At 48.4% G+C, this 23,416-nt stretch overlaps 1 protein-coding gene across 7 annotated transcripts in view; it reads right to left on the bottom strand.

Moving 5' to 3' along the window:
* Positions 1 to 579: 579 nt before the first annotated feature.
* Positions 580 to 23,416, bottom strand: part of Bcl2l1 (BCL2 like 1) — a 51,752-nt gene continuing 28,915 nt past the window's right edge. For all 7 annotated transcript variants that reach the window (XM_051143486.1, XM_051143485.1, XM_051143487.1 and 4 more), the window contains exon 3: positions 580 to 1,566. In XM_051143486.1, coding sequence (XP_050999443.1) covers positions 1,429 to 1,566 — 138 coding nt within the window. In that variant the 3' untranslated portion in view covers positions 580 to 1,428. The remainder of the gene's footprint in view (positions 1,567 to 23,416) is intronic.

Below are 23,416 nucleotides of genomic sequence, written 5' to 3'. Positions count from 1 at the left end.
GAACAAGTGTAGGGTGAGGGAAAGGAGGGCCAGGTGCCCCTCAGAAGCCAGGACCCCCCAGTGGGCTTCCCCGGGCAAGGGCAGGGAGGGAGCATCAGGCTGTCAGTCTCTGGGCACCAGCTCTCCACGTGCACGCGCACAGCAAGCCAGCAGCTCCTCACACATAAATACAGACACGCTTAACAAAAATAGTATATCATCTTCACAAGGAATAAAAACTAGTCTCGAATATGTACAGCAGAGAGCCCGGGGTAGCCAGAGCTGAGCTGGGACCCCCAGGGATGAGACAGGCCAAGGGTGGAGCAGAGGAGAGAGAGGCCTGAAGGGCTCCTGTCAGGCCACAGTGACCGTGGCAGCCCTGCTGCCCAGGCTGGATGGGTGCAGGACACAATGACTGAGTAGGACAAGCCCGTGCAGTCCCCCTCACCTGTGCACCAGCCTCTTCTTCCTGCCCTTCCTGCCTGAGGTAGGGAAGGCCCTCGGGCTCTCACAGCTGCTCTGTATAGCTCCCCTTCACTTCTGGGCTGAGCCAGAGTCCCTGGCCCCTGGGGCCAGCACCCAAGGCAAAGTTGCCACAGGCCTGATCTTGCAGGAAGTGAGGCAGCTGAAGTCATTAACAGCTCTGGGGCACCTATCTTGGGCCCAGTTGGTCCCTCAGTCATGGTCATGGGAGCCAGGGGAGGGGTAAAGAAGGATGGTGCTAAGCTGCAAGAGCCAATTTAGCTCTAGCACGAAGGACTTTCTGCGGCTAAGCCCCTCCTTCTGGGTGGAGCTAGCCTTCAGCCAGAGGCCTCAGGAGAACATTCAGACCTGGGGTGGGGGCTTTGGCCAGGCTACAGCCTGGGAGGAGGTTCTGATCCTTGCCTCTTTATCCCATCAGCCTGAATTTCTAATTAGTCAAAAGGGGCCTCTCAATGGCTCTTGGGGTGGAGATGGGAAAGGGGGGTTGGGGGTGGGAGGAGGGCCCAGGGACACAGTAGGATGGGAAATGATCAATTCTGAGGCCACACACATCAAAACCAAGGCAACCTAGTCTCTTTCTGGGGAAGAGATTTAGAAAGCTCTCCAGCTCCCTGTCAGAAAAGCATTCTTAGGCCGCTCAGGAGTTACAAGGGTCCCACCAACGAGGCAGGCCCTCCTTCCTCTAGCACACCCCTTCCTACTCCTGCCAGCCTCCAAGGGGCCGACTTGAGGGAAAACCTTGTGAATTTTGAGGCCAAGGGAATTGAGATGTGGGGGAAGGTGGCTCTCACAGAAGCATGGTAGGTTCTAGAAAGCTAACAGCAGGGGACTCGGTCTAGGCCCAACCCTATGATGGGGGAGGGGTGTGAGTTGCATGTAGTGGTTCTCCTGGTAGCAATGGTGGCTGAAGAGAGTTGTGGTGGGGGAGGGTGAGAGGCGAGAGGTGAGTGGGTGGTCAGTGTCTGGTCACTTCCGACTGAAGAGTGAGCCCAGCAGAACCACACCAGCCACAGTCATGCCCGTCAGGAACCAGCGGTTGAAACGCTCCTGGCCTTTCCGGCTCTCGGCTGCTGCATTGTTCCCGTAGAGATCCACAAAAGTGTCCTGTAGGGATGGAGAAGAAAAGATAGAGGCGATGAATCCTTGCACAGAACGGGTAGAGAAAAGTGCGCCTCCGTTGCAATGGCCATGCTTAGTGAAAAATCCATAGCACTAGTGCCCACCACGGCCAGAGAAACGGTTAAAGGCTGCCCTCTGAACCCCAGCTGGGGAAGACTAACCTAATGCTCTGCTGAGAACACAGGGGCCCGAGACAGTGCATTCTGCCTCCAGAAGCAAGAGCAGCTTGGAGAGAAGACCAGCAGGAACTAGGAGACAACCAGAGTACAGGAGGTGGGATGGGGCAGTATCACACAGCCCTAGAGTACAGGAGGTGGGATGGGGCAGTATCACACAGCCCTAGAGTACAGGAGGTGGGATGGGGCAGTATCACACAGCCCTAGAGTACAGGAGATGGGATGAGGCAGTATCACACAGCCCTAGAGTACAGGAGGTGGGATGGGGCAGTATCACACAGCCCTAGAGTACAGGAGATGGGATGAGGCAGTATCACACAGCCCTAGAGTACAGGAGGTGGGATGGGGCAGTATCACACAGCCCTAGAGTACAGGAGGTGGGATGAGGCAGTATCACACAGCCCTAAAGGCTGAGTGGAGGCCAGCAGGGATGTCAGGTTCTCACGTGTCCATTGCTAGACCACAGGGAGGTGAGGTTCTCAGAGCAATTCCACTGGAATTCAGCTAGTGGTCTTGGGACTTTCAGACTGGGAAGGCCATTCCTGTCCCCACCCTAAGGCTGTCAGCCGGGGCCCAGGAGGAGGTAAGCGACATCTCTCTGCCACGAAGCTTAGTAATCAGGGGGGGCACGTGACTCAATGGCACAGCCAACCCGTGGAAGTGATAGCCTTGCATCCAGCAGGCTGCACTAGGCTGTCTCTTCCTCATGCAGCTGGGGCTGAGAGGCAAGGAACCCAATTAAGGTCACTCTATTTGGTCACTGATAGAATAAGAATCCAAACAGAGCTTGGCCCCTAGAAATAAGTGTTCACTGGGTATCAATGGAACGACAGAATTGAATGTTGACTTTAGAGCCTGGGCTATTGCTTCTATGGGGCTATGTCAAACTCCATCTGGTCCCAATTGGCCAAGTGGAGGTTCCCTTGATAGGACTTTCATCTCCAGGTGGCTCTGCGCCCTACATCCCAGTGTGCTCACTCAGGATGCAGCCTGGTCCATCTCCCCCCACCACCTCGAGAAAAGGTTTCTCTGTGTAGCCTTGGCTGTCCTGGACTTGCTTTGTAGACCAGGCTGGCCTCGAATTCACAGAGATCCACCTGCCTCTGCCTGGCTGGGATTACAGGTGTGCTCCACCGAGCCCGGCTTTATCTACGATATCCACCATCATGCACCCCTAGGCCATGCTCTGTAGAGGACTGTTCAGAAACCCTGACCAGATCACTGCACACTGCATGCAGTCCTCCACTCTAGCCGCTTCCTGTACTTAGCAGGGAGTCTCTGCATCCCAGTACATAGCAGCAGGAGGGCACAAGCTCTGAGCAGATTGACGGGGAAGATCAATGTTTATGATGCTGTAGGAGAGGCAGCCGTGAGCCGTGAGCCCTTATGGCAAAGCTCCCCATCCACGTAGAGAAAAGAACCAGAGGCAGCAGACAGATGCAAAGTCCCTTCCGACAACAATGCCCCCAGCTCTCCACACTCTACATCTTCCCAAGGTGTCCTCACCTCCCTCCCCATAGCTGTAGCCCTGTGAGTCTCTCTGCCTCCCTCACTGGCTATATGGTCTTTTTGTGGGTGCTCCTGGCCACACTGCCTAGAGCACCCACATTTCTGTCCACCCCTACCTTGTTGTAGTTTTTTTCTCAGCATACTCTTCTCCTCATCCACCCCTTTTCAGGAGACAGGGACTGGCCCTGAATTCTCAATCCTCCTGCCTCAGCCTCCTGAGTATTGGGAGCATTGTGGTTATAGGTGGCTATGCTTTGCTGTAATTTGCCTTCTGTACTAGATATGTCCAGTGAAGAGCTCAGATCCTGTCTTGTGATTACAATAGGGTCCGGCACAGAGCTGGTGTGCCATGAACGGTCATGCATTGGCTGACAAACATCTGTGCACACAGTCCAGCAACATTAAAACGGAGCCTGTTAGGTTTTATGTCTTCTTCTTCTTCTTTTTTTTTGTATTTTGAGACAGTGTTTCTCTGTGTAGCTTCGGCTGTCCTGGAAATTACTCTGTAGACCAGGCTGGCCTAGAACTCACAGAGATCTGCCTGCCTCTGCCTTTCAAGTGCTGGGATTAAAGGCCTGTAGCACCACACCCAGCAGTTTTAGCTCTTTCTTTTTCTTTCTTCCTTCCTTTCTTTCTTTTCGAGACAGAGTTTCTCTGTGTAGCCTTGGCTGTCCTAGACTCACTTTGTAGACCAGGCTGTCCTAGAACTCACAGAGATCCGCCTGCCTCTGCCTCCCAAGTGCTGGAATTAAAGGCGTGCGCCACCACACCTGGCCATAACTCTTTCTTTCTTTTGGTTTTTCAAGACAAAGTTTCTCTATGTTATCTTGGCTATCCTAGACTCACTTTGTAGATGAGGCTGGCCTCGAACTCATGGTGATCCACCTCCCAAGTGCTAGGATTAAAGGCATATGCCACCACGCCTGGCTAGTTTTAGCTCTTTCAATGAGATGTGTTCCTTATGTGTGTGTGATGTTGGTGAAAACAAGCCTACAGGTCTACCAGTCAGATAACAGTGACACATAGCTATGAGGCACAGCTTTAATGCCAGTACTCAGGAGGCAGAGGCAGGTGGATCTCTATGAGTTTGAGGCCAGCCTGATTCACTTGGTGAGACTCTGTCTCAAAAAGGACTGACCACTGAACACACAGTTCTGTGTCATATGTAGTAGTACTTGTTAGTGGTAATAACTTTGTTGTTTTTGAGTGTTCTGACACTTATAAGAAAAAGCTCAGCCGGGCGTGGTGGCACATGCTTTTAATTCTAGCACTCGGGAGGCAGAAACAGCTGGATCTCTGTGAGTTCGAGGCCAACCTGCTCTTCAAAGTGAGTCTATGACAGCCAGGGAGACACAGAGTAACCTTGTTTTGAAAAACCAAACCAAACCCCTCACCACACACCAGATGTGGAGGTGCACGTCTTTAATCCCAGCACTCGGGAGGCAGAGGCAGGCAGATCTCTGTGAGATCGAGGCCAGCCTGGTCTACAAACAGAGTCCAGACCGACCAAAGCTACACAGAAAAACTCTGTGTCAGGAGGGAAAGAAAACCTCACTATACACAGATGGGTGAGTTAGGATGGTAATCTACAGCCCTTCCTGGTTTTGCTGCCTCTCTGTGCTACACCATCATCTCTTGTGCTATCCTCTAGGTGTGTTAAGTACACTCCAATATTCACAACAAAGTGGCCTGATGACATATTTCTGAGTTCATCCCTAGGAAGTTAAGCAACACGACTGCATACAAGGAAAGCAAATATATTGCACGTCTACTAAGCCCCAGGTATTGCTCCATCTTCCCTCTGGGCCCTCAGAGGTAGGCCAGAGTCTCATTTCCCAGCAGAGGTAAGGTGCCTGAAGCTCAAGGAGTGGAACACATTAACTAACAGCAGAGCCAACTGCGGGGAGGGGTGCAGGGCTGCTGCGCCTTACAGAACATGCGGCATGGATGAGCCCCTGAGGTTCATCTTTAGCAAATCAGAGTGCCTGCTGCTCCAGTTTCCATCTGCTGGACATGTAGAACTGTCCTGTTGCAATGCCATAGGGTTTTGGGGCAAAGGAATGGTGGTGGGGAGCTGAGAGCCATCCCTGTCTCATCCATCTTGGCTAGCCTCTGTGTGAGAAGAGAACTCTTAATGAAGACAGAGGATGCAGCACAGTTGCTAGGGTGCCTGCCTAGCATGGATGAAGCCTTGAGTCCCTGGTATCTTGCACATAACTGGTATGGTGGTGCATGCCTATAACCCCAGTATGAGAGAGACAGAGGCAAGATCACAGGTTCAAGGTCATTCTCAGATCTATGGGGAGTTTGAGGTCAGCCAGTTTAAGTTGGCCCAGGTAAAGCAACGAAAAGATGTGTGACTAGAGCCCTGGGCTGTGGGAGGCACAGGAGAAAAGAGGCCACAGCTACAAGTGTTGGTTATCTCAAGGGCCACAAGGAATCGAGGATGCTGGAGTGACAGCCAAAACAGACAGCCTGGCTCCCACACTGGAACTTTCCTGAAGAAGAGGGCTGACAGCCACAGGAAATTTTCAGCTCTGGGGCTGGGCTGGAGTAAACAGGCCCTGTCCCCATGAAGGCACAAAGCGTTCACTGTCCAGGAACAGTCATTCCAGGGTGGAGGGGCACAGAGAACAAGGCACTGACCACTCCTGTCTCTGTTCCTACTCTGCATTCTTGGCCAGGGTGAGCTTGCTCAGGGCTCCTTCCTTCTCCTTGGGGGAGCAGGGCTTTCAAGGGCGTGGGTCCTGGCAGTGGCTTTTGCAGAGAGTTGAGCAGAATGGGGCGTGCTGTTCCAGGGGCGGGGGCAGGAGAGGCTGTGGTGTGGGTATATTTAGCCCAGGTTCACACACACACACACACTTGGAAACAAACAGCCATTTTCTCAGCGGGCGGCTGCTCTGGGTAAATAAACAGGACTGCTGAGCTCCCAGGTCTGGAAAAGCAGAGATAAGACCCCACTGCTCCTCAGGGTTCGCACTGATTTTACTACACAGTGGGCAGGGGACTGAAGTCATGGGTGTTCCCAGAAAAAGCTGGCGAGAAGGCCTCTTGGACTCTGGTTGGGCTAGAGTTAAGTGAGACAAGTCTCCCTTTGGAGTTGACGGCTGCCTCAGAGGAGCATGTGGGAGTTTTACGGTAGCTGGGGACACAATGGCTAATAACCTCCACAACAGCTACGGACTCCCATGCAAGCAGAACAAGCAGAGGGTCAGCCCACAGCAGGTCTGCAGCAGATCCTAGACTAAGACTCCAGTTTCCTAACTCACTCCAGGATAAGTCCAGTCTGGGACTCTTTACAGGTGTTTCCCTCCAACATCACAGGGCTTCCACACACTCCAAGGGCCCCGAGTTCTTCACACCTTTCTTCCTAACCCAGTCCACGAGACCCCACTGTGGTGCCCCCTCCTCCCCGCTCAGCTCCCCACAACTCTGAAATGATCATCTCTTGTGTTCCAGGGTCTCTGCACATTCAGTTACAGCACTAATGTTCACAAATCCCCTGCCATGTTTCAAGTCCAGCCCTGAAGCTAGGCAGTGAACAGGGTTCCGGGAGATGTTTTATGTTCTAGTACATTCATTTTGTTTGTTTTTGAGACAGGGTCTCTCTGTGTAGCCTTGACTGTCCTGGACTCACTTTGTAGACCAGGCTGGCCTTGAACTCACAGGCACCTGCCTCTGGTTCCTGAGTGCTGGGATCACAGGCATGTACCACCACACACAGCTCTTCAAATACTTTCTTAGCATTGAGATTGCCTCCAAGGGCTGGAGAGATGGCTCAGCTGTTAAAGGCTAGGCTCACAACCAACACACTTCTTAGATAGTCCAATTGTCTGTGGCTGTATATAGGGCATAAAAAGTGTTTTCACTATGGTATTTCAATTTCATGGGAAGGCACTTAGCACAAAAATGTCTAAAGAGATCCTTGAGGGAAGGTTTGAAAGAAAAGGGAGTGGGATGGGGTAGGGATGGAGAGATGGCTCAGTGGTTGAAAGCATTGGCTGTTCTTCCAGAGGACACGGGTTTGACTGCTAGCAGCTAGCTACATGGTAGCTCACAACCATGTGTCTAAGGTAACTCTAGTTCCAGGGATCTGATGCTCTCTTCTGGCCTCTGTTGGTACTACATGCATGTGGTGCACAAACATACATTCAAGCAAAAACCTATACACATAATATAAAAAAGCAAGAAGAAGAGCAAGTATTACAAAAAATAGTAAGATAACTTGGTAAATGTCGGGGCTTTGAAGACAAGACTTGAGAGTACATGGTGTGGGTAGAGGTGCCAGGGTTCTGTAGAGGAGGCCTCGATGATGAGCCAGGGCAGCCATAGAAGGATTAGGTACAAAAGAGCATGCTCCCGGAGCTGTGGATGGTGCTCAGTGACAGAACACTTGCCTGCCATACTTGATGTCTTGGATTTTTTTTTTTTTTAATTGACCTTTCTTTTATGTGCACTGATGTTTTGCTTGCATGTATGTTTATATGAGACTGTCAGATCTTGGAGTTACAGACAGTTGTGAGCTGCCATGTGGGTGCTAGGATTTGAACCTGGGTTCTCTGGAATAGTGGTTAAGAGTGCCTTTAACCACTGAGCCATCTCTCCAGCCCCGATGTCTTGGATCCTATGCCTAGGACAAAGGGGGGGGGGGATCACGTACCACCATAGGTTCTAAAGGTACAAAGACCCTTGGCAGGAAGCCCCTATCTCTATGCTGGTCTCCCCTAACAGTCTTGGGGGTCAGTCCAAGCAGGACCAAGCCTAAGCCAGACCTTGAAACCTAGCTCACCTAATCAGGTATAGATGGACTTTAGACAGATCTCTGCCCAGAGGCAGCTAACTGAATGAGTCAACTTCTCACTACAACTCACGTCAACACCGAAGACATCACAGTGACATGATGTCTGGACGAAGGGGTTCACCAGAGGCTGAATGGGCCTGTCTTCCCTTTCTTCTCACTCACCTCTATCCATGCTTCCTTCCCAAGTGTGACTATGAGTAAGCATTCCATCTCTCCGGTCTCTAGTGGCCTCGTTTGTTAAACAATGAGAATAAAACCATCCACTGACAGAGACCACGCACTGAGCACTGAACCCAGAGCCTTGCACATGCTCAGTGCTTTCCCACTGACCTGTATGTCTTCTTCTTTACTTTCTCTTTACGAGATGGGGGTCTCACTATATTGCCCAGGTTAGCCTTGGATTTTACAGGCAGCACAGGCTACCCAGGAGCTAGAGATATTCCTGCCCTAGCCTTTCAAATAGCTGCAGTTATCGAGCTGTGCTGGTGAGTTCTGGCTCTTTTTTGGGTATGTGCCAGTCTGAGCTAAAGCACTTTCCCTCTGCTGGCCATAGTCCCCAGCCCATCCACACTCCCATTCACGTGACAGATGATTCCTTGTCCCATCTCCCCAGCCTGCTTCTCGCCTGTTATCTCTAGAGCCTGGCAGAACATTTGGAATGTAGTAGGTGCTACAGGGGACTTTACCGCAGATGAATGAATGAATACTTGTGTTTAATGCTCTTAATAACCTTGGCAAATGTTAATGTGGAGGCTCTAGGTCACTCAAGATTCTTCCGTAAGTGGTTATGGGCTTGTCATTCTTATTCATTCTGATTTCCCATCCTGCCACCAGCGTCTGCTATTATCTAACCTAAGAAGACCTAACCTCACCTACCCCTGTAGTGGCAGCACATGGCACTTTTCTTCAGAGCCACCTTGCGAGGTGCTCTGACTTGCCCTTTCTATATAGGTCAGCTCATCAGCTGTCCCCACATACTGTCACTGAGTACCACTGTTGCCTACTAGGGCTGCAAATTTGTAGCTACAATTAGGCTGAGCTCTTCTTGCTCACTTTCCAAAGAACAGACCTTCTTCTGCCCTGATAATAGGCCATGCTCATGTACTCCTGTGAAGGAAAGAGATCTGCATCCTAAGTTCAAGTAAACCATGGCTCAGAGTCATTAAGAGATCTTGCCAGGGGCTGGAGAAATGGTGCAGTGGTTAAGAGCACTATTTGCTCTTCCAAAGGACCCGGGTTCAATTTCCAGCACCCACAGCAACTCAGAATTGTCTGCAATTTCAGTTCTAAGGGATCTGACACCCTTACACCAATGCACATAAAATAAAATTAATTAACTTTATCTTCAAACAAGAGTAAGCTGGTCTAAAGCTATCAGGCAAATGACCGAGTCCCACCCAGGCAGCTGAGAGGTGCCCCAGGGAAAGGATGTGCCAAAGACCAGGGAAAGTGAAAGCTTTCCATCTTGGCTTCAGTGAGGAACAAGCAAGCTCCGGTGCCAGACGGTGCTTCCTTCCTCCTGGGGGACTCTGGAAAGCCACCAGGCCTGTGCCCACTGCTTCCTTCCTGATCGGTTATTTCAGGAAAGATGTGGGTGGAGAAGAGGAAGGGGCTTCTAGAAGTGACACTGTGCCAGAAATGGTGGCAGTGTGCCTTTCCCTGGCCTTGGCACAGCCCTGTATGGATAGGCTGAGTCACTTGCAGAATCACCTTCTGCTCCTAGCCTCAGTTTCTCCCAGGGAGAAGCTGATAAATGCCAGCTGAGTAAACAAGCAAGGCCTTGTTAGGAGGGTGGGGGTGGGGAGGCGGCACACAGAGGCCTTATCTCTCTCTTGGCAGGAGTGTAGGGCAGCGCTGGGAAGGAGTGAGGCTGTGGCTTGACTCCACTTCCCCTGGCATTCCTGGGGAGCTTTTGACCTGCGTGATGTGAGAGGAACATGTTCTGTGTTACCCTGAGGAACAGGACTGGCTGTGGGCACAACGACAGGCAGCTGCCACTGCTGTACTGGATGGTGTGGAGATCAGGGGAGGCCACTGCTCAGTGAAGCAAGGCGATCTTCTGAGGGCTTCTTGGCCGAGGGTCTAGGCCACGTGAGCGTCAGGAAATCTTTGGGGACATTTTCACATCTTCCTCTAACTCTGTTGGTCATCTGTCAGTCTCTTCTTTCCTCCCCCTTCCCCCACCATTTAGTTCTAAGAAGAGGAGCCTGACAGATGTGCTCATTTCTCAGAACAGGAAGCGGCTGTGCAGGGAGGAGATAACACCTCGCTGGGGAATGGAGAAGTATCCGGCAGAGCAAGAGAGGCCTTCCATCTGCCCAGCTTTGAAACAGGCCACTCAGCTGGGCAACAGGAGAGCATCACAGGCACTCTCTGTGCACTGGAGTTTGCAACCACCTGCTCCCAGAGGGCGGTGACATGACAACCAGTATTCATTAGTCCAGTGCCTTGAGTGTAAGAAATCACCCAGCCCTCACAACAGCCACGAGGAGTGTAGGGCACGTTGCGATCCCAGCACTCAGTGGAGGCTGAGTCAGTTCTGCCAAGAGTTTGAGGACTGCCTGGTCTACACAGTGTGCTCCGGGCCAGTCAGGACTGCCTGACACTCTCAACAACAAAACCAAACAAAATCCTCAAGAGCAAGCGCTGTTCTTACTCTTTCTGTCATAGACAAGGATGTATGTTACAGACAGTGACAGAGGAGTAAAGAAGCACGGTGTCCCCAGGGTCACATCACACATCTGAGGGGAAGCTGGATCCTAGCAGCCTAGTTTCAGAGCCCAGCAAGTCACTGCTCTGTGAGGCCTTTTTTCTCATCTCAGCCATCTCAGCATGGTGACTTCCTACCCGCTCTCAAATAGATGATAACAGTCCTCTGAGCTCCCAGTGTGTGTGCGTGCCCTTATATACGCACGAGCACATGCACATGCCTGCTAAGGAAAGAAAATGGCGTTGAATCCCCTGGATCTGGAGTTACAGGTGGCCATGAACTGCCTGCTAAGGGGTCCCAAGAACAGACCGCTGGCCTCTGCAGGAGCAGTGAGCTGCTGAGTCATCACTCCAGCCTAAGAATGACATCCTAACATTTGTATCCTTTGCATGCAATCCCAATACTACCAACTCTCTGATGGGGTCAAGGATGGACTGTCATGGTCACAGTTTGTCCCATGTACATGGTCTACATGAGTAGGAAGTTACCGTCTTTCCATAGCAGTTTCTCCTCTCTGTGTAGAACACTTGACATCTGAGCAGCTGCACTGGACAGCCGTTCTTTGGAGGAGCATGCACTTCTACTCTCTAAGGCTGGCCTTGGATCTGTTCTCATCTTTGCTGTTCCAGCTGCCAAGGAAGGCACCTGGGGGCAGAAGCAGCTCTGCCAGCCTCTACTGGCCAGGGCCAGTTTCCCAGCAGCTTGTTTCTTCCCCTGTGAACTGGAGGTGCTTCCCGGATAAGAACAAGCTGGGCTGTCAGAGCATAGAGCACGCAGGTAGCCAGCAAGTCTGGCATGTAGAGTAAGATATTTAGTTTTGAACATCTCATCTATGAAATGGGATAAAAATTTACCTCAATTCAGATTACTATGAGGATTCACCATAACACATGTGAATTGACACAGAGTAGCTCTGAGGAAATGTTAGGTACAACTACTGTGCTCACTATGAGCCAAGGCGGCACAATTTGAGTCTGGGTCTTCCCATGGGCTGTGAAGGAGGGAGGGAGGGAGGGAGGGAGGGAGGGAGGGAGGGAGGGAGGGAGAGAGAGAGAGAGAGAGAGAGAGAGAGAGAGAGAGAGAGAGAGAGAGAGAGCGCGCGCGCGCGCGCGCGCATGTGAGGGTGTGCGTCTGTTTGTGTGTGTAGGGCCAGGCTGCTTACATGCCATACTGTTCTCCCTCAGGTTCTCTGGCATACTAGTCTCCTGGCCCAGCCTTCTCCTATCTTAGGCTCACGGAGCACATCTTCAAGGAAGCCATCTGCTTACTTTTCCATTTGTCCATTAAGTTCTGGTTTCTGGGCCTAGGCTGGTGCTTGGTCCAGAGAAGGCGCTGACGAGAATAAAGGCCAGTTGTCTCCCTCTTCACTCCCATCTTTCTTGGCAACAGTACAAAGAAGGCCTTGCAATATCAAGCAACTGGGCAGGAAGCTGGCACTCTCCAGACACCAAGTCCTCAGAGGCTCATGCAGAAGGATGGGAAGGTTGTGGGAAAGTGCTAGAAAAGACATCTTCCATGAGCCTCTAGTCCCAGCACTTGGGAGGCAGAGGCAGGTGATCCTTGAGCTGGAGACCAGCCTGGTCTACAGTGTGAGTTTCAGGCCAGCTAAGACTACAAGTAAGACCCTGTCTCAAAACAAACAAGCAAGCACACAAGCAAACCCACCAACAACCATCTTCTGTGGGGCAGTGAGAATGCTCGGCAGGTAAAGGTGCCTGCTGTCCATGTCTAACAACCTGAGTTCAATCCCAAGAACTTACATGGTGGAAGGAGAGAGCCAACTCCCATGCATGTGCTAGAGTACTTGTGCCCCACCACCTAAATATATGAATATATAAAAAAAAAAGGCATCTTCTGCACTGTGCTGGGACAACCGGGCAGGGTCCACAGCAGCCTCTCCTGCCTCCTTCCCAGGTCATGCCTGGCCTGGGGCTCAGTCCTGGCTGCTGTGGAAGAACACTGGGCAGAGTGGGTTTTTCTTCCTAGCTCCACTGCTAGTTTGCTTGAGGTAAATCCACCCCCGGCTGGTGTTTCCCTACCTATAAAGTGAAGGAGAGGCTGAAGATGGGGCTCAGCAGTTAAAAGCACTTGTTGTTCTTGCAGAAAGCTCGGACTCAGTTCCCAGCAACCACATGGTGGCTCACAGCAATCCGTAACTCCAGTTCCAGAGAATCCAACTCTAGTGTCCTCCTCTGACACCCAAGGGCACCAAACACATGCGTGGTGCACAGACATACATGCAGTTGAAACACTCATACACATAGAAAAATAAACCTCAAACAAACAAAGTGAAAGCGATTACATCACAGGGATTCTGCAAGGGCTACTGGGAAGGGGAAAAAAGTAACTCACTTGGGTCCTTTCAGGGGCATCCAAAAGGCCAAGTGTCCTGTGTTTGAAGATGAGAACCAACATTCTGGGGGATGTGCTGCTGCAAAGGGGTCTGTCCCTCCCCTACCTCACAGCCCAGTGGCTTTGCTCCCATCCTGAGGACTGCAGGGGAAGAGGACAGTGGCACATCCATGAGGCAGGGCAAGCTCCCAAGTGGTCAGACATTGCTCAAGCACTGCAGCCTTCACCTCTTCACCCCAGCACTGCCTCCAGCTAGTCGGGACAAGTCCGGGGTATTTTCAGCTACCTTTATCTGATCAGAAATGCCTGGAATTCCACAGGCTGAAGGCAACCAATCTGGAGGATTATGCAATGGGTACAAATCTCTAAATCGCCCTTCCTTCCTGCACTCCCCCTCTGCTACATATGAATGCACCCCACTCTTCAATTAACCGGAACCTTAGAGGTCCTCACGGGCTCCATGCACCACTGGCCAGGTTCTTCAGGCCCCTACTGTGCAGAGCTACAGGACACCTATCAAAGACCTGGGGCTGCAGACACTCAGGGAAGGGCCACCCAGAGGTGTGCTGTTCAAGGGACTGATAGGAGTGAGTAGCTAACTATCCGCTGAGGCATATGGATTCCTCAGAAATCTTAGTGTTATGATGTATGGCCCCTGTGTAGGTCAATTTATCTCAAAAGATGAACACTGAAATCCAGGGATATCCCCAGAGACCTCCAGACGTAAGTCAAAGCCTGACTTCTGGGGCAAAGACTTTTCACTCGCTGAGCCTGGTGTTCTGGTACAAGTGAACAGCTGCACCTACTCCACAGGCACAACAGCAGAATTAAACAGTCCTTAGTATGTGCTCGGTACATGCTTTGACTCCAGCTAAAGATGAGGGGCACTTTTCACAGAGTCTGTTAGTTTTAGTTTTATTTATAACAGCTAGTATCCCTCCCTGAAAAGTCTTACTATATATACCTGCTGGTGTTGAATTCATTTTGTAAGCTGACCTTGAACTCCAATGATCCTATTCCCTTGGCCTTCAGTGTTCAGAGTACAAGCAGGTACCACTACAAGCTGAGAGTTCTTCCTTTTGCTGCCCTTTTCCATACCCATTGCTCTTAGGCTTGGAAGTTGGAGGTGACTTTGAGACAGAAATGCAATATGCTCTCTGGTTTTCTGGGCATCTCAAGAGATCATAAAGGAAGGACATGTTAACTGTGCTCTGCTCTACCCACCACCCATCTGTAGAGGCCCTTTTTGTAAGCCAGGCTGCCTGGAGTTAGTTGCAGGAAGGTCCAGACAAGCTGCCCTGTTTATCCCTGGGCCTTCATTTATCCAATCTGTATTGTATGCTGGGCGTGGTGGCACACGCCTTTAATCCCAGCACTCAGGAGGCAAAGGCAGGCGGACTGCTTTGAGTTTGAGGCCAGCCTTGTCTAGAAAGTCCAGGACAGCCAAGGCTACACAGAGAAACCCTATCTCAAAAAAACAAAGAAACAAAAAGCAAAAATAACAGAAACAAAAATAAAAACAAACCAATCTGTATTATATCAGGGGTTGAGCACTGATGAGCCGAGGCAAAGCAGTGGGCCAAAGTCCACTGTGCCTGAGCCCTGAGCATCCTCTGTCTAGGCCTGACACATCTCCACTGGAAAGATGTTGGATCAAGATTATGCATGGGCTTTAAGACAACTAGAGGTGCTAGGTGTGGTGGTGCACACCTTTAATCCTGGCACTTGAGAGGCAGAAGTAAGTGGATCTCTGAGTTCAAGGCTAGCTGGTCTACATCAAGGACTACACTGAGAGACCCTGTTTAAAAACGAAACAGAACAAAACCAAAACACAGGTCAGTCTTGGGGCCAACCTCTGTCCCCAGAATGTAAGAAGTAGAGTCTCAGGGAAGGTGTGGCTAGGCAGGGCAGCAAAGCCTGCTTCAGGCCAGGAGAACCCTCCTTGTGCCAGGCACAGAGCTGGCAGTTATATAGAGAACAAAGGCCAGAAAGGCTTGAGGGGCCTAGTGGGGCAGCTTTGTGGGGGGCGGGCACGCACAAACGTGTAGGTGAGGTCCATGGAGATCAGACAGCTGAGAGCAGAAATGAAAACAGGCTGGGTCCCAAAGGGCGGCAGCTTTAGCTCTGTAAACACCAGACAAGCAGAGGGTTCAGGTGCAGGTCTGGGGACCCAGCTGAGCTCAGCAGGAGGATGGGACCTCCCCAGTCTCCTCTATCAGTGATGATAACAGTAAGCTGAACAGAAGCCACAGACACGCCTGGGCAGAGCCATCTTCTCAGTCCCACATTCCAGATGGTCTTTTCTGACCCTCTGTTTAATCCAGCCAGCTCCACCCACAAGCCCTTGATGATCCTATCCCTGTTTAGAGAGGGGCATCCCTTCCCTGCCCCATGGCTCTCTGAGAACATGGCTGCAGGTGCAGGAGCAAAGTCAGAGCTGCTGTAACTGCCAGGCCAGCAGTGCCTGACCTACATCTCCATGCTTGGTTGCATGAAAGAAAATACCAGGGCTTTCCGTTATAGCTGTCTACATGCAGCTGGTTCAGGGAAGCCTGAGCTGTCTGAAGGCCTGTGGAGAGAAGGGCAAGATGGCCTCCAAAGTATGCCCTGGCTTTGGGGACTTCTATAAATTTCAGAGATTAGAATCCCCCTTCTACCAAGGTCTCCACTAAAGCTTTCTTCTTTTTCTAATATATTATCCTTATTAAGAACACACACACACACACACACACACACACACACACACACACACACACACACACACACGCAGGGGTGGGGGGAGGGAGAGAGAGAGAAACAACCAACCAACCCCCTAACAGTGTAAAGGCCTGGGCTGTATAAGACTGGAAAGAAAGAAAGAAAGAAAGAAAGAAAGAAAGAAAGAAAGAAAGAAAGAAAGAAAGGAAAAGAAAAGAAAAGAGAGAGAAAAGCTGACAAAGCTTGGCTGTGGAAAGGACCTGGTCAGGAGACATGGGTTTTCTCTTGTTCAAGTGTGGCACTCCCCGGCTAGAGCCATTTCAATTAGGTGGGCTTTCCTTACATACTTACATCGGTAGATGGACCAATGAGCTCAGAGCTCTCACTCTGGTTCCAAAGCCCTATGACCCTTCTCTGGGAATTTTGCTCCCCTCAAGGGAATGGTAGAATGTAAAAAAAAGGACTGAGGTTTTATGTTAAAAAAAAAGAAAGAAAGAAAGAAAGAAAAGAAAAAAAGGTTTTATCTGGAGCCAACGAACTCATGAATCTTAGAGAAGAACCCTCTACCACCCCTTCACAAAATCAGCACAACTCCTAACTACACTCTAAACACCGGCACGTCTACAGCTGTGAACCCTCACTCTCCTCACACAGCGCCACAGTTGGTCTAAATGTGGAGAACAACCGAGCACTAAAGATGCATGGCCTCAGTGGATAAATCTGCAACACCAACCCCACACCTAAGCCTTAGGGAGCACTGTGGAGGGGACTGTGTTAAGATTTTAAGGCTGGAGAGATGGCTCAGAGGTTAAGAGCACTTTCTGCTCTTCCAAAGGCCCTGAGTTCAATTCCCAGCAACTACATGGTGGGTCACAACCATTTATAATGAGATCTGGTGCCCACTTCTGGTGTGCATGCGTGCAAGCAAGCAAAACACTGTATATGTAATAAATAAATAAATCTTAAAAAGAAAAAAGAAAGAAAAAAATCTTTCTAAAAACAAAGAAAAAGACCCTTTCTTAAAAAGAGAGAGAGAGAGAGAGAGAGAAATAAAGAAAGAAAGAAAAAAAGAAAGAAAAAGATTTTACAAGTCAGAGGACCAAGAAGTCTGCCTCGAGAGTATGTCCTAGAAATGACAGGGCAACAATAGGGCTGCCTACATAAGGCCTGAACCTATGGGCATGCTAACATGAAAGGGGGAAATCCAACCTTAGAAAAAGAACCATGGGAATCCATTGCTGAGGGACGGAAAACTGTAGTCTTTTTCAGGGAAGTGTTCCTTACTTGGTTATCTGGAACTAAGTGGTCATCCCTGAGGTCATACACATACAAGCAACACTAAACAGACTCAGCAGATTGTACTTAGATTGTTATGCATATATTACATATATATGTGCAACAATAATTTTTAAAGGATTCATTTACTTATCATATATACACAGTGTTTTGCCTGCATGTACACCAGAACTCATTATAGATGGTCATGAGCCACCATGTGGTTGCTGGGAATTGAACTCAGGACCTCTGGAAGAGCAGCCAGTGCTCTTAACCACTGAGCTATCTCTCCAGCCCATGCAACAATAATTAAAGAAAAAGAGGCCAGCTGGGCCATGGTGGCCCATGCCTTTAATCCCAGCATTCGGGAGGCAGAGGCAGGCAGATCGCTGTGAGTTCGAGGCCATCAGGGGTCTACAAGGCGAGCCCAGGATAGTCAAGGCCACACAGAGAAACCCTGTCTCGAACCCTCCCCCCCCCCCAAAAGAAAAAGAAAAAGAAAAAGAGGCCATGAATTTGCAAAGGAGTGAAAGGGGACTACAGAAGGGTTTGGTGGAAGGAGAGGGAGGAGTAAAATGATGTCACTTTATTTTAATTTAAAAGTTGGGGGAGGGGATAGAAAGATGGCCCTGTGGTTAAGAGCATTTGTTTCTCTTATGGAAGACCTGGTTTGTTTCCCAGCACCCACATGGTGGCTTCTAACTGCCTGTAACTCCAGTTCCAGGGACCCATGCCTCTTCTGACCTCCATAGTTCCTGCACCTACATGGTGCACAGACATATATCCAAGGGCACACACATATAAAACAAAATTTTAAAAATTAGCAAAAAATTTTTAACATTGAAAAAAAAAATCACCCCTTGCCATGTGTGTGGCGAGCATGGTGGAAGTCAGAGAACAATTTCATGGAGCTGATTCTCTCTCTCCACCTCATGGGGGCCCAAGGGTGGAACAAAAGCCAGACGCCTTGGAAAGAACATCAAACAGTAAGGAAAAGCACATGGGGTAGAAGGAGAGCTGACGGAAGCCTGGGACCTCTGTGATAGAGAAAGAGTGGATGATGGGAAGCTCAGTGGTTAAGAGGACCTAGGTTCAATTCCCAGCACTCAATGGTGGCTCACAGCCATCTGTAAGTCCAGTCCCAAGAGGTCTGCATCCTCTCTGGCCCTGTGGGCACTTCAGAAACACATGGTGCACAGACATACATGCAGACAGAAAGCTTATACATATAAAACAAATACATTTAATTGAAAAAATAAAGAAGCCAGGCATGGTAGGGTAGCCTTTCATCCCAGCACTCAGGGACACAAAGGCAGGCAGATTGCTGTGAGTTCAAGGCCAGCCTGGTCTATGTAGTCCAGGACAGGCAAAGCTACACAGAGAAATCCTGTCCTGAAAAACCAAAAAAGAGGGCTGAAGAGATGGCTCAGGTTAAGAACACCACATGCTCTTCCAGAGGACCAGAGTTCAATTCCCAGCAACCACGTGGTGTCTTCTGGCCTCCAGGTATAAAGCAGTCACATACATTAAATAAATAAATAAATCTTAAAAAAAAAGAAGAGTAAATGATGGTCTGAACTGAGTTTTATTAGTATTTGTTAGTATTAGATCTTATAACTTGTTTTGTATTATTAGGCCTTTATTAGTATTAGACCTTTTAACCATTATTTAACTTGGCTGACTTCCCATGTTCTCGTACAGACAATGAGGACAAAGAATACACCTTTAGGGGTAGTCTGCTTACCCTGCCATGTACAAGGTCCTAAAATCCACTCTCAGTACAACAAGAAAAAACACACCCTTCAAAAGAGCTTCACATTTCCCAAGCACGGCTGTTTGGAGACTAAAACTGACTGTGCGCCTACAGCACCCTGCATACTGTAGGACTCAATGTAACAGCAGCAGTATTTAGTAGTATTTGTCATTAGTGTATTAGTTATAGATGGGCCATTCCTAGAGACCCTCTGATGGTCAAGAGATTACTTAAAGCTCCCCATAGTAAAAAACCTCTGATAGCAGAAGCTGACAGAACCCTAACAAGATTTGGAGACTTTCCATGGAGAAAGGCTGGCAGCTCAGCATGACCACTATGGGCCATAGAGGATATATATGGCCTTCTCCTGGAAACTCCATAGATCCTAGGTGTGTATTCATGTTGACAGTTACCCTCTCAAAGCCCAATTCCTCATCTGCCATGCAACTCCACTGCCAAGTGTTACTCCACCTGAAATACACAGCACGTTTTACTGGCCAGGCATGGTGGTACATGCCTTTAATACCACAAGAGACAGAGGCTGAGCCAAGAAGACACAGGCCAGTCAAGGCTATATTAGTGAGACCATCTCAAAAGCAATAAACAAACAAGGAAAAGTTTAAGAATAAATAAATAAAGACTGTAGGTGCTAGCCTGGTGGCCCATGTCTTTAATTCTGGCACTTGGGAGGCAGAGACAGAAGGATGTCCATTGAGTTCAAGGCCACACTGTCTATATAGTGAATTTCAGACAAGCCAAAGTTTCATAGTGAGACCTTGTCAACCAACCCTCCACTTCCAAAGAAAAAAATTAAAAAGTAGGGGTGTGATGCTGGAGAGGTGGCTTAGCTGTTAAGGGTTAGGGTTGTTCTTTCAGAGGACCCAGGTTCAATTCCATGGACCCACATGGCAGCTCATAACTGTCTGTAAGTCCAGCTCCAGGGGATCTGACACCTCCACACAAACATACAACCAGAGGGGACGGATACAAATTTACATATAAATAAATATTTTTAAAATGGGGGTATTATATGAGAATTAATCTGGACTTAATCTTTGCTTTCCACCACTCAACTAGGTAGGCCAGAAACCCTGGTACACATATGTCTTCTGTTTTTCTTTTCTTTTCTTTTCTTTTGTTTTCCCTCACATTTCTCTATTGGGTGGTTGAGTGCTATGGTGGCATGCAGCAAGTTTCACTTGACACTTGAAAATGTTATTTTGTATCCCTGTCATAAAGGAGCAGCACCAAACAAACCTCGCAAGGAAGATGCATGTGTAGAGGAAAAGATGCTTGCTGTTCCTCCAGAGGACCCGAGCTTTGCTCCCAGCACCAGTATCTGGCAGCTTACAAGCATCATCTCTTCTTTTGAGACAGGGCTCTGTGTAGGCCTGAGTGTGCTGGAGCGTGATCTGTAGACAAGGCTGACCTAGGGCTCAGATCTGCCTGCCTCCGCCTCCCAAGCGCTGTATTTAAAGGCGTGTGCCAACAAATCTACTTGTAGTGATTTATTCCCTACAGCTGTACAACATTCACAGATGGTCTAAGAAACATATAAGGCTGTTAGGTGAGTATCATAATCTCGGGGGGTGATGGGGAATGCAGGCATCAAGCTGCATGCCTTGTAATCCTAGCCCTTAGCAGGCGGAGAATGGGAGGGGCATCACCTGAGCTGCAAGTCTGAGGTCAGCCTGGACAACACAGCAAGACTCCCATCTCAAAAACCAAAACAATACAGAAATTAATAGCAATATTGGTGTATAAATGTTAACCATTTTTCCCAGTTGTGCAGGGATAACTAACACACAGTATTAAATAAGACCTTATCTAGGAGGGTTGGTTACAGAAATTAAAAGTATTTTCTAAGCAACAAAAACAAAACAGTGACAAAAATGAACCCATCACTGAGGTTCCACAACTATTAATTCAGTGCCAACCTGATGCCATCTGTTCCTCCACCGCTCTCTATCCTGTGGTACTGTGAGGCAAATCCCAGATGCACTTCAGTATGTTTCTGAGAAGTAAGGAACATTCATGACAAATGTTATGTCTAAAATTTGAACCCTGCCCCAACCAAAATCTTGGAAAGGTTTTTTAAAAAAAATTTTTATTTACTTTTATTTTATATGCATTGGTGTTTTGCCTACATGTATGTCTGTGTGAGGGTGTCAGATCTTGGATTTACAGACAGTTGTGAGCTGCCATGTGGGTGCTAGGAATTGAACCCGGGGCCTTTGGAAGAGCAGTTAGTGCTCTTAACCGCTGAGCCATCTCTCCAGCCCTTGGAAAGGTTTTAAATGTGGTCAAAACTCATTCCCAGAAAGGATGGTTTTGCTCAGTATGAGGGGATGCAGTGTATGTAATAAGCTCTAAGCACAACTGAAGTCATAAATGATTTAGATTTACAGCCAGTTAAAAAACACTGAACTAAAGGTGTCCCACCAACAAAAGCACTGAAGTAATGAGGGGTGGGGGGAGAATATATGTGTGTGTTCCAGATGTATTATGGACTTAAATGTTGAAACTATCAGAAGAGGGCTGTCAAGGAGGCTGGGGGTAGGGAGTGGGATAGGACCCATGTGGGGAGAATAGACTCCTGAAAGTTGTCCTCTGACCTGAACATGTACACACAAAACATATAGACGCATCTATAAAACAAATCAATTTAATTTGAAAAGTTAAGAAATATTTTAGGAGCTGGGCGTGGTGGCGCACGCCTTTAATCCCAGCACTCGGGAGGCAGAGGCAGGCGGATCGCTGTGAGTTCGAGGCCAGCCTGGTCTACAAAGTGAGTCCAGGATGGCCAAGGCTACACAGAGAAACCCTGTCTCAAAAAGCCAAAAAAAAAAAAAAAGAGAAATATTTTAGAAGAAAATATAGACAATGTCTTTAGGCATCACAAAGAAGAAAGAGAGCTTACTAAGATATAATGTTATAAACCATAAAGGATTCAATTCTATTAAAACACTGAATGGCTTGCTGCACTCAGGAGGCAGAGGCAGGCGGATTTCTATGAATTCAAGGCCAGTTTGGTCTACAAAGCGAGCCCACGACAGCCAAGGCTACACAGAGAAATCCTGTCTCAGAAAACCAAACCAAACTAAACCAAACAAAAAACAAACAACAACAACAACAACAAAAAAAACCCCACTGACTGGCTAAGAGCACTTACTACTCTTGTAGGACCTAAATTTCATTTCCAGCACCTACATTAGGTAGCTCACAGCTACCTGTAACTCCAGTTCTAGGAAACCTGATACCTCTGGCCTCCGAAGGCACCAGCACTACTCATTTATAGATACACACAGACACATAAGCATACACGTTAATTAAAATAAATCTTTAAAAAATTCTAAGTATAAAAAGATAGCGCAAAAAGAAGTCAGAAACTTTAAAATGTTATTATAACATGAGCAGACAAAATATTAACATTCAGGGTAATACAAGGAAGCCTACAATCCTTAGGGAGACACAGACTCTGTAGATGTGAAACAAAGATTCCACATGTGTTTTAAGAGGAAACATGAATGGCTAGCACACACAAGAAATCTCTCAGCCTCATTTGTAATCTTAAAGATGCAAATTAAAACCACAGGATGCATGGCAGGAGTGGGGTGGTGGCCGAACATGTCATTAATACCATCACTTTGGGGGGAGGGGCAGAGACCATATTGGTCTACAAAGTGAGTCCAGGACAGCCAAAGCTACACAGAGAAACCCTGTCTCAAACAAACAAACAAACAAACAAACAAATTAAAAAACAAAACAAAACAAAAAAATGATACCACCTCACACCAAACAGATCTGTAAGAATTTACATCTGAACAGATCAAAATTAGCAAAGAGGGACATGACAGCAACAATGTAAACTCACATAAACCCATGGAAAAAAATTCAGTATTACCTTCCTATCAATGATTCCATACCATTCCTGAGTATACACTTGACAATCATCCTGAAAATGTGGTTCAAGGGCCTGCAGCAGCAGGAGCAACAGCTGAGAGCTTGACAGCTACTCAGGGTCCAAATCAGACATGTGCAGACTCTGAGGAAGAGTGCTCACACCCTACGCTGTATGCAAAGCCTACAGGTGATCCTGATAGGCTGCCCTAACAGAACTGCCGCCCCTGGAGAAACTTCTGAAGGTGTATGCATAGAAGCGCAGGGCACACACAAAGTGCATGTTTGAAATAGTGAAAACAGGGGACCCAGGAGCCCGAATAACCACCACCAGAACACTGGACACATACCTCGAGACCTAATCACACAAAATGGGGATGCTGAGCTGGGAAAGTGGCTTATGCCTATACAATCCCTGCACTAAGGGGGCTGAAGAAGAACTATCATGAGTTTGGAGCAAGTATGGACTACATAGTAAGTTTTAGAAGCCTGGATTGAAGAGTAATACCTTGTCTCTTAAAACATTCTTTAAAAAATAAAACAAACAAAAACAACCTCCCAAAAGAAAAATGGATAAACTATAGCTATACATATAACATGTGTGGATCTCAATGCTGAATGAAAAAAAGCAAACTACATAGGAACACACACATCTGAGTAGA

This window comes from Acomys russatus, chromosome 4 (genome assembly GCF_903995435.1).
Source record: "Acomys russatus chromosome 4, mAcoRus1.1, whole genome shotgun sequence".
NCBI lineage: Eukaryota > Metazoa > Chordata > Mammalia > Rodentia > Muridae > Acomys > Acomys russatus.
Note: the sequence above shows the minus strand (reverse complement) of the source record. Positions and strands in the feature narration are given on the sequence as shown.